The sequence below is a fragment of the Vigna umbellata genome, chromosome 4, assembly GCF_029865625.1.
Source record: "Vigna umbellata cultivar VRB3 chromosome 4, Vumbellata_1.0, whole genome shotgun sequence".
NCBI lineage: Eukaryota > Viridiplantae > Streptophyta > Magnoliopsida > Fabales > Fabaceae > Vigna > Vigna umbellata.
This window is the reverse complement of record NC_142168.1, coordinates 13,368,690-13,380,291: the sequence shown is the minus strand read 5'-3', so window position 1 is coordinate 13,380,291 and position 11,602 is coordinate 13,368,690. Positions and strand designations below refer to the sequence as shown.

At 29.1% G+C, this 11,602-nt stretch overlaps 2 protein-coding genes across 2 annotated transcripts; one reads left to right on the top strand and one right to left on the bottom strand.

Annotated features, from left to right (window-relative positions):
* Nucleotides 1-2: 2 nt before the first annotated feature.
* LOC124824577 (uncharacterized) lies at nt 3-1,630 on the bottom strand. Its single transcript, XM_047297024.2, has one exon. The coding sequence runs from the start codon at nt 1,146-1,148 to the stop codon at nt 741-743; it is 408 nt and encodes a 135-aa protein (XP_047152980.1). The 5' UTR covers nt 1,149-1,630; the 3' UTR covers nt 3-740.
* A 2,260-nt stretch (nt 1,631-3,890) lies between these two features.
* LOC124824402 (uncharacterized) lies at nt 3,891-4,475 on the top strand. The gene has a single exon (XM_047296833.2). The coding sequence runs from the start codon at nt 3,949-3,951 to the stop codon at nt 4,360-4,362; it is 414 nt and encodes a 137-aa protein (XP_047152789.1). The 5' UTR covers nt 3,891-3,948; the 3' UTR covers nt 4,363-4,475.
* Nucleotides 4,476-11,602: the final 7,127 nt, after the last annotated feature.

Genomic DNA, 11,602 nt, shown 5'->3' with positions numbered 1-11,602 from the left:
ACTAAGGCAAATCAAATAAAGCATCTGATATTATGAATACCCTACGCAGACAACCAATGAAAGGTGTCAATTTTCAAGAATGAACAATAAACATAGGAAGAAGAAAAAGAATATAATCAAATCTGAATAACAACTGTTTTGTGGGGATCTGAAAATCTTTTGTTGGACTTTCTAGACTTACGAGTCTGGAAACTAAAATCGTATCCAATGCCTTGGCCGAAGCCGAAGCCAACACCAACTCCACAACCCATTCCCAGGCCAAAAACCAGGTGGAGGTGGTTGAAGGGCGGCCAGCCTCCGAACCCCAACCCACCAACCAAACCCAAACCTATCCCGGCGCCGCATCCGATGCCAGCTCCGAAGCCAGGACCCAACACTGATGTTTGAGCTTTGGGAGTTTTGTTGTTGTTTCCTAGGAACTTCGTGACAGAGAATTGTTTTTGGTTGGCGTTCTTGTCGGCATTCCAAGTCCAGAAAGATTCAGCATCAGCTTTGGTTTCCATTTCTTTGCTTTCCTTCAGTGTTCGCTGCGGCTGCGGTTGGATAGGATTTTCTAACTCGTAGGTTTGGGTATGATTTTTTGTTTCCACACCACGGGCCCAACATAACTAAAATAAATCTCTGTTTTTATTTTTTATTTATTCTTAAATCATTTTCATTTTACTTTTAATAAAAGAAAATTTAAAACTATTATTTTTACAGCTTGTACAATAAGTAAACTTTGATTTTATCAAAATTAATTACATGGGATGAAGTTCATAGGAAGGCACTAAGGTCTTAGAAATCTCAAAAAGGATTCTTGCCTCAAATTCATCACATGCATATTTCTTTGACACCTGGCGAGGGTTTGGAATCCGTTTAACACCGAAAATCTTATCACTGTTTATAGCACGTGTGTTCCCTGCCATCTTCAGCATCAAGTTCATGTAAACGTTCTTCAGCTTTGCCAACATCTTCAATGGCGATGTCATCAACCATCTAAGCCTTCCACTCGTTCTCAACCTCCAATGCCTACGTGGACCTCTCAATTGGATTATCGCCATCTTCCTCCTTCCGGTGGCCGCGCCACCGTGGAGACGCCGGTAGCGCTGCCGTCTCAGGTACCTCTTTATGCCTCCGTACGTTGCCTTGGGAAATAGTATCTCCATTTTCTTGCTTTGAATAGCTCCAATTTGAAGATTAGAGTGTATTAGATTGTGTTTGAATGCTTGGAACTTGTCTTCGCAATTCAGCAAATATATAACTGAGAAATTAACACTCTAAAATTGTAACATTTCATATAAAAAAAATTCATGGTAGGTGGAAAAAACAAACACACGTGTCTACTGTTGATAACACCATGATATCAGCACCTACGATTTTTTTTTACTTTTTTTTTCATATTATATATATGGCTGCTTTTGAGAAATAATGAAAAATAAGCAATGATCTTTGACCAGAAATGGTACTATGATGTGTATGAGACAACAATCACGACCAACACAGTGTTTGGCTTCGTATCTTCCTCGGAATATGATGTAGGAAAATTGCTTTTTAATACTTGGAAAGAAGGAAAAAAAAGACAGAGTCATTTTCATTCTCATTGTGGTCACTCTCAGTTTCTGTTTAATTTTTTAAATATTTGATGCTTAAATGTTGTTAGAGATCCAATTCAAGTAAAGTGCACTTGATTATAGTCAGTTGGCTGCCGTATTTGAAAAATAATGAGATTTATTTATTTTTAGTTTTTAATTTTTAATTCATATAGGAATATGTAATTGGAGATAGAAAAATCAACATGTTTAATTCAATTTTGGATTGAATTTAGAACCTTTAAGTCAATAATAATAATATTTTATAATATTACTTGATAGCAAATTGTAATTAACAAGTAATGCGTTTTTTTATGAAAGTGGTAAATTAAAATATATTTAAAAAACTCAATACTACTAAATACTAATAGCATACGGGAACTACAGCGTATGTTTACTTAAAGAGTCATTACGTAAACCTTCAGCAAATGCTAGCCAATGAGCTTGCTCGACCGGAGATTAACGATAAAACGCTGCTAATCACGATTAAGATGTGTTTGGTCCTAATTAGCCTAATGATAAAATAAAGTAATTCATATTTATTAAAAGTATCAAATAACCATAAGAGTCGGACCATATAATATACTTACTATGATAACAAATATAAATAAATGATTGAATTAAATCTTTGATTTATTATGAAACTTCAGTTTTCTATTTAAAGAACAAGCAAGCACACTTTTTTTCTTTAAGAAAAATATGTGATTCAAATAACATTTGGAAAAAGGTTTTTAAATAATCATTTAATATTAATATAAATCGAGAGTATAGTAATCTATATGTTGTGTAATTTCTTAGTTAGTAAGAGATTTTAAAGCCTTTCACTTAATTCTCTTTTGATAGAATTTCACATTTTCCATTAAGAATTAATATAACTTTTATAACTTCTTGTAGTGATTGATATAACCTACGTCAAAAGATGTTTTAATTCTGTTTGATTTTTTCGACAAGTTTACTGATGAACATAATGATGCTAAGGAAGAGACAAACCCATATATAATTGTTTTTGGGGAAACTTTCATAGAAGAAATTCAACGAAATCTTTCAATTTAATACGTTGAACTTTATCTATTCCTTTATCTCTAGAATATATTAAATTAAAAAATAAATACTATAATAAAACTTATCTTATTCATGCAACTATTTTAAGCAGAGTGTTTCTATGCATTGCTATAATTTTTATTTATTTGCTTTATGATAATGTTTCGACTGATACTCTTTGGAACTTTATCAAATTTACTAAAAACATATACAGAAAATGTGCTTCCTATGAATTACTGTGAGAAATTTGCAAAAGTAAAATAAAAATCTCACAATATAAAAATTAAAGTAATAAAAAATATTATAAACGTAAACAAATTTTCATTTATACTAGACTTATTTATATTCGATGTTACAATAATATATAAAAAATTATAAAAAAATATCTATAATTTTTTTTTCGCTTCTCTTCACGTATAATAAATGATAACTGTGTAGAGCTTATACATGACGTAAGTAAAAGAAAGTCTTACTTCTGAAATCTGCTGCAACATTTGTACAGTATGAATAAACAAATGAAAAAATGGCGGCTTTTCAAGTTTTCAAAAAAGAAAAAGTTATTTATTAAAAATGTGTATTAATTAAGTAACCAGATATTCATATCTAAACTTCTAGATGCACTTATTTATTTATTATAAATATATCATACTTTTCTAATTTGATTCCGTTTCCACATGATTGATCCTTGTGCTGCACACATAGTCCTACACGAACCATGAATAAAAAATAAATTCATCCATTATAAATACTATTATTTCTATTTTTCTTTCATTATACTCCATTCTATGTATATTTGTTACAACCATTAATATTATATATATTTGGTTTTGAAATAATAAATATATATTAACCAAATAATCCGTAACGTCAACTTGTTTTTCTTCTAAGGTCATATAATCCAATATTTATAGTTAAAAAATTAATTTTGACATGATTTTAATGTTAATATAAGGTTTTATTTATTTAAAATGGATAATTAGTTACATATATCTGTGATTAGCAACTTTTTAACAGAATTCAATATCGAATATTCGTAGTGGCTAGTGTTGATTATGTCTTAAGTTGATTTCATTATGGTAGAAGGAGGAATCATTTGTTAGAAAAAAAAATAATATTAGGACGAAATTATGTTGTTCAATGTTCATGTTGACTTCCATAATCAAACCCACCATTTTCTGGTCAAATTGTAGTTTCTTGACTTTTTCTTTCAAAACCCAGTTAATCCCTTTAAATACTGGAAGAAGGTGCAGTTTCTACACATCCAAAAAATCACTTTGGTAAGAGAAGTTACCATCATCATCTTCTTCTTCTTCTTCAACATTTGCAACACTATAATATGGAAACAGATTCACTATTGCCTAAGCCAACATACGGTGGCATAAAGAGGTACTTTAGAAGACGGCGCTACCAACGCCTCGACAGCGGTGGCGCCGCCACCTTCGCCGGTGAAAGGAAGACGAAGACGATTAGGTTAAGAAGAAGCCCACACCGGCAATGGAGGATTAAGGCAGTTCCAAAACTGACATGGATGGTTAGGTCACCTTTGAAGATGTTTGCAAAGCTCAAAAATGCTTACATGAACTTCATGTTGAAATCTATGAACACCGACAACATGTTTGGAAACAAAAAGACTCTCAAGATTGATCGTCAAACGTCTAAGGTTTACAAGAATGATGCGTTCGAGGCTAGGCTCATTTTCGAGATTTCCAAGGCCTTGGTTGCGTCTCATGAATTATATCCCATGAAATAATCGTTTATTTTCTTTGTTTAGTTTTTTCGATTTTTTCTTCCTAAATTTCTTGTGTGATTACAAAAAATGTTGAAGAATCACCAAAAATCTGTATTTAATTCTTGTTATTTTGACTCTCCGTCGTTAGTTTTATGTGAATGATCAAACTTATTTATTAATAGAAGCTAGTTTGATTCAATAACTTTTACTTATACAAATGGTTAAATTTTGGTTTTAATAATAAAATTAGCAAGATCTTTACGTTATTATATGGTATAATTTTTTGTACTGAAAAATGAGATGGTTGATTTCATGTTCAGATGCTGGCTGGCTACCCACGTGCTTGGGTTTGAAATATACATTTCAGAACTGTCAAATGCAATTTCATTGTTTATTTCATTTGACCAGAACGTTAAAAAAAATAGTCACCCTGATAGATTATGCTAGAAAAAATAATTTACTTTTTTATGATAAAGAAATTGAGATATAAATATTACTAAAGTTTTGAATTTCTTGCAGTCGCACGTATATATATATACAACGACACCCATGCAACATTGGATCAATTATCTTTGTTGACTTTTTACCTCTGAGCAAATTCATTTGAAATTTAAATGTCGAACACAAATTGCACGAATCTCTAATCCTAAAAGTGTTATTTAGTTTTTACTTAATCGTAAATAAATGGAGATATATTAATTGATCTTTTGAGTCTGAGTAGAAATAAAAAATTGATTAAAATATAATAATAAAAACTTACAAATTTATTACTTTATTAAGGTTTTAGATATATAAGAATAAATAGTAATTTTTTTATATAAGTTTGCTTACTGGTGTGTGTGTATATATATATATATATATATATATATATATATATATATATATATATATATATATATATATATATATATATATATATATATATATATATATATATATATATATATATATATATATATATATATATATATATATATATATATATATATATATGTATATGGGGTTTGCTAACGCGCGTACGTCTGTTTTTCAGTTGGTACATTTTAGCAATGTGTACCGGGTGTGTACCGGGTTTTAGTAGACAAAAATATTAATAATTTTGATTCTCAAAACTAAAAAAAAAAAAGAAACCCCCCAAACCCTTACTCACCTCTCTCATTTTTCTTAATCCTTTCTCTTTCATCTTTCTCACTCCAATCTTTTCTCTGTCATCTCTACTGTAGCCCCAATTGAAAAAATCAGAAACACCCTACTGTAATCCCAATTGAAAAAATCAGAAACACTTGCCGTTAAACAATCTTACAAAAAAATGATTTTATAATGAGTTTTGATCTTATAATTTTTGTCTTATCTAATTTTATCCAATTTTCACAAGCATAGATACTTGTTGCTAAACAATTTCTTACAAAAAATGATTTTATAATGAGTTTTTATTTTATAATTTTTGTCTTATCTAATTTTATCTAATTTTCACAAGCATAATGACATCAAAGGAATTGGTAATTGGCCTGGAAAAAATTAGAAACGAGACATCAAAGGAATTGGTAATTGGCCTGGAAAAAATCAGAAACACTCGTTGTTAAACAATTTCTTTAAAAAAAATGACTTTATAATGAATTTTCATTTTATAATTTTTGTCTTATATAATTTTATCTAATTTTCACAAGCATAATGACATCCGAAAGAATTGGTAATTGGCCTGGAGGGTTTTTTTAGAGATGATGATTCAACATATGCAGATGATGAAATTAGAGAAATTAGGGAAGATGATGAAATTGAAAAGATCTTGAATGAACCTTTGCCTGAAGGTGAATATCTCAATGACTCAACCCTTTACAAAGGCAAATTGTTTAAAAGCAAGTGTTTCTGATTTTTTCAATTGGGACTACAATAGGGATGACAGAGAAAAGGTTGGAGTGAGAGAGATGAAAGAGAAAGGACTGAGAGGAATGAGAGGGGTGAGTAAGGGTTTGGGGGTTTCTTTTTTTTTTTTTTAAGTTTTGAGAATCAAAATTATTAAAATACCCTTAACCTTAATACTTAAAATTCATGATATATAGAGGTATTTTTGTCTACTAAAATCCAGTACACATTGCTAAAATGTACCAACTGAAAAACAAGCGTACACGCATTAGCAAACCCATATATATATATATATATATATATATATATATATTCTCTCATCTGAAAAAGTTCAACAAGGACATCAAAATCGATGTGTATGTGTATCTTATAAGATAAACATCAACATTGTTATTAAATTATAAAAAAAAATAAAAAAGACATTTCTTTAAATGAGAAAAATTGTAAGATCACGCTTTTATTGGTTTAGACACATCTCAAATTAAATGCTGAATTAAATTTTAAAAAAATAAATAAATAGCAAGTTAAATATTTTATCCTTCATTCTTTCTAAATATATTTTTTTGTTATATAAAATTATTCTTTTTTAAGACTTTTCTTTTTTTACTTCTCTTTTGTTTTCTCTTTAAGCGTCGAAGCAGATTTTCTCTCTTTTTTGTAGTTTGAACTTCACTGTATAAGAAGTGATAAAGTCTAGCTTATGTCTATCTGATTATAATCTTAATTTGAGTTAGCTTTTTTATTAGTATAAAATTTGAGTTAGTTTTACATTATTGAAGGGATTGGTTTCTTACTGATAGTATAGATGTATAGGTACAACCCACGATACTAGAAGAAAAAGCCTTAAAATTATTTTTGATTAATTATTGTAGATCAACTCATATAATCAACAAATTTTGTGTGATAAGTGTAGTTTATTAAAAATGAAATTTGATATTTCATTATCATAGATGAAATAAAAAAATACAATTTTTTTAAGATTTTGTAATATATAACACAATTTAGATTCATTTTCATGTTAAAACTAAAATTGGAGGTTTTAAATTGAAAAACATAAAAAAAAAATGGAAAATAGAACTAAAAATCAAAAGTGAATAAAGAAAAATAATGGATCCATCCACAATTTCAATAATCAAACAATTCAAAAATTATAGTTTTCTAAAGACTCACATTCAAATTTAAACAATTAACTGATTCTCAATTAACTAATAAATTAAATCTCAAGTAACATCATTAAATCTAATTTATATTTATTTATCAAATCAAGATTCAATGTTTAATTTAAAATTAATAAATTGACTTGATAAGTTTAAAAAGAATGGTGGGTAAAATTATATATTCAACTTCATCCACTAATATCATATAAAGAAGTAACATTTGATCGATAAAATGTTATATTTACATTTTTCTTATTTATTTATTCTTAAAGCACTTGAATCTAATCTTATCCTATTTTTTATTTATTTTAGGAATTTTATCAAATGAGAAAAATTATAAGATTTGGATTCATTGGTTCAGCTGAAAAATTGACCGGATTCTCATATTGGGAAACATCTGTAAAAGATAAATAACCCATTAACAAGATTTAATTTAGTCAAAATTAATAAATTTTTATTTTTTCTAAAAACTACATTTAATGCTCATTCATTATTTAAAAAATGTGACAACATGTTCCTGAGATAAATTAGTATGGAAATTTTCCACTGAATTTGAATTTGAGTTTTTTTGAATATGTAATTGAACATATATAAGAAAAAATAGTTTTATTAAATAGTAGTTCCACATGATACTGTAGTCATGCAAAATAAATCTACATAAAATAATTAGTATTTAACTTTTAATTAATGATTTTACATTTTATGAAACATATAGCATGATTGTTTTATGATAATTTTTATGTAACTTTGAATACTTGACGTGTTATTTAATACATTGTATTATTTAATATTAAAATATTTATTTAATTATCAGTTATTTGACCGTAATTAAACTTGTGAACATTGAATAATTACATCATGTATTAGCGACTGATTTGATTTTCAAAATATTAAATTTTGTAATTAATAATTAGTGTTGAAGAACTCGAATTTCTAAAGATACGAAGTGCCATTTATATACAATTAAGGAAAACCATTCACACTACTAAAATATCAACATTTATAATTAAGGAAAGCCATTTGCTTCTTCCATTCATACTAATTACAATTTTAATATTCAAAAAATAAATATATTTATCGTTATTGGTTTTGTTTGGCAAAACTTTTCAGCTATTTTTAAATTTTTTTACTAGCTAAAAAACTTGTTTAATCTTATTCATTTGTTAAATAATTTATTTTTAATAGTTTATAATGTTGTTTTACACACCACTAAAATAACATTTTTAAATGCTAATTCTAATTTCCTATGTATATTTTTTTAAAAATACTTACTAAATTACATTGCCATTTTTTTAAATAAGACAATTTAGTGTACTGTTCATTTTAACTATCAGATTATTTTTAACATTTATTTTACTAATTCAGTGTTATATTTCAAAAAAATAATAAGAGTAGATTTTTATTTCATTTTACAGGTTTTATGTTTTAATCAATACAATTAATATAACCAAAATATTATATCTACTTAGTTATGCATTGTTTTTACTTAAGTGTAAACTTGATTCAAAGTACAGTAACACATAATATAATATAAAAAGTATAATAATTGAAACTAAAAAAATTATTATTGAATATTTCATCAAACATAACAAAATTGTAAAGAACGAGATTTTAAGCCTAATTTAATCTCATAAAACCGATTCGATAGCGAGTGAAACTGTATGTCCAACAAATAATAAATATTGCTAGAATATGCTCTAACCATAGTTCTGATACCTTGTTAAGAAGTGGACTTTAAGTCTAAGTTAACTCTCACAAAACCTTAAAGTAAGGTTTGCACCCACTAATATACTCTAAATTGACCTTATTTCTAATTGAGATGAGATTTCCAACACAAAAATCAATAATTAAAAAATCATTTTGAAAAAAAATATATATAAACACTTCAAAAAGGTACTTTAATAACAAAAATAAAAGAATTATATAAAAAATATCATATATTTTTATATATTTTATTTTATATTATAAATTACTCAAACCAAAATTTTTCTAAACATTATAGTTTAATAACATGGATTAAATATGTTTTTAGTCCCTTAACTATCACGTAATTTTGGGTTTAGTCCCTATTCGAAAGTTTTATTCATTTTAGTCCTCTTAGTTTTGAAACTCTTGTGTTTAGTCCTTAAAATTGAACGGCGTTAAGTTTTTTTACGAGGTGGCTAATGGTGAACCAGGTCTATGCCACGTTTTTTTTTTCTAAAATATTTGCCACGTTTTTTCCAAACCTTTCCTTCTTCTTCCCCAATCACTCAAAACGTCTGCTCATCTCTTTCACACCCACCACTGTTGCTCTCCTTCCATCATTGTTTCTCCTTCGAAACAACTTCCCCACAGTGAAGCCACCTTCACCGCAAACCACCATGGAACCTGCGAAGTAGAAACCCAAGTCTGAGAATTGTAAAGTCTGCAAACTGCGAGCAAACCTACCATTGTGCCTAATGAACTAGCAATCCAGAAAACCACATCGCAAGACCTCCATGAACCCAAATCGCAATCACTATCTTCCTTCGTCCTAATCAGAAACCTACAGAAACCTAGAAATCCCAATCACCTTTGAAACGTAAGAGTTATATTGAAGACCTTCTCAACCGAATCTGTATATATAAAAGTAAAAGTCGGTTCTATTACAATCAACATAACAATGCAATAGAAGTGGAATATATGAAAGACCGAACGGTGTTGGGAAAGACCGAATGGTTATGGTGACGGGATGAAGTGCAATATATGAAATATCAAACAGTGTTGAGAAAGACCGAACGATTATGGTGACGGGATGAAGTGGAATATATGAAAGACCGAACGGTGTTGGGAAATACCGAACGGTTATGGTGATGTAATGGAGTGCAATATATGAAAGACCGAACGATGTTGGGAAAGACCGAACGATTATGGTGACGGGATGACGTGCAATATATAAAAGACCGAACGATGTTGGGAAAAGACTGAACGGTTATGGTGACTGGATGACGATGGTGGCCGAACGGTGATGGTTGCACAGGGCTAGAAGAAACAGGATTCAATCAGGCATGTGTCACTCCTCAAACGAAATCCTCCAAATACTCACTTCTCTTCCGCTAATATGAAAGAAACCCAAAAAAAACCCCAATCATTATTCTCATCCTCTACCACGAGACCAATTTGCGAACCTTAACTCGCGCTGCCATGGTCATCCCTAAACCAGAACCAGTTCGAAACCCTTAACCCATTGCGACTTTCTCCTCCATCAACCCTCACGCCTAACAACCACCACCATCCACTGCATTCATATGCGTCACCAACATGCACGAAAACCAAAAACAATCACAAACTCCTTGCACCTCTACCAACCAGAAATCGCGAGTGTGAGATCGCCATTCTTCTCGTGCACCTCAGTTTCGCAGTGCCGCTGTGAAAAGCCACTTGTAATTTAAAACCAGGAAACCCAACTAAAATATAAACATTTGATCAATGCAAAAAATGTCAACCTGTATTAAAACTAGTAGAAGATCCATATCTCAGTAACAGTGGAGGGTGTGAAAGAGATGAGTAGACTTTTTGAGTGATTGGAGAAGAAGAAGGAAGGGTTTGGGAAAAACGTGACAAATATTTTAGAAAAAAAAAACGTGGCATAGACGTGGTTCACCGTTAGTCACCTCATACAAAAATTTAACGTCGTTCGATTTTAAGGACTAAACATAAGAGTTTCAAAACTAAGAGGACTAAAATAAACAAAACTTTTTCATAGAGACTAAACCCAAAATCACGTGATAATTAAGAAATTAAAAACATATTTAACCTTAATAACATTTGGCTGCCAACTAGTTTTTCAAGTTATTATAGGTAATTTTTTAGCTAGCTTTGCGAAACAAAACTATTATCATTTTTAAATAAGTCATTAACTTTTTTTCTTTCTAAGTTATTTTTAAATTAATTACTCTCCGCATTTTAAATAAAATAATGTATTTATTAAAAATATTAAAATATTTTAATGCATGTGAAGCATCTTTAAATTTAGACATTAATCCTTTAAATGAATCACTGTTGGCAAACTTCAATATTTCACTGTACAGCTGCCAATAATATTAGATGCACGTACAAATTCACACTTAAGGAAAATAAATATCATTAATGATTTATCAAATAATAAATGCTTAATCAAGACAATACAATTCACATGCATTTATTATTTATGTCCTTTTTTAAATCCCAAAACTTATTATATTCAGCTTTGTTTCTTCTTCTTTTTTTCTTCCCTTGAC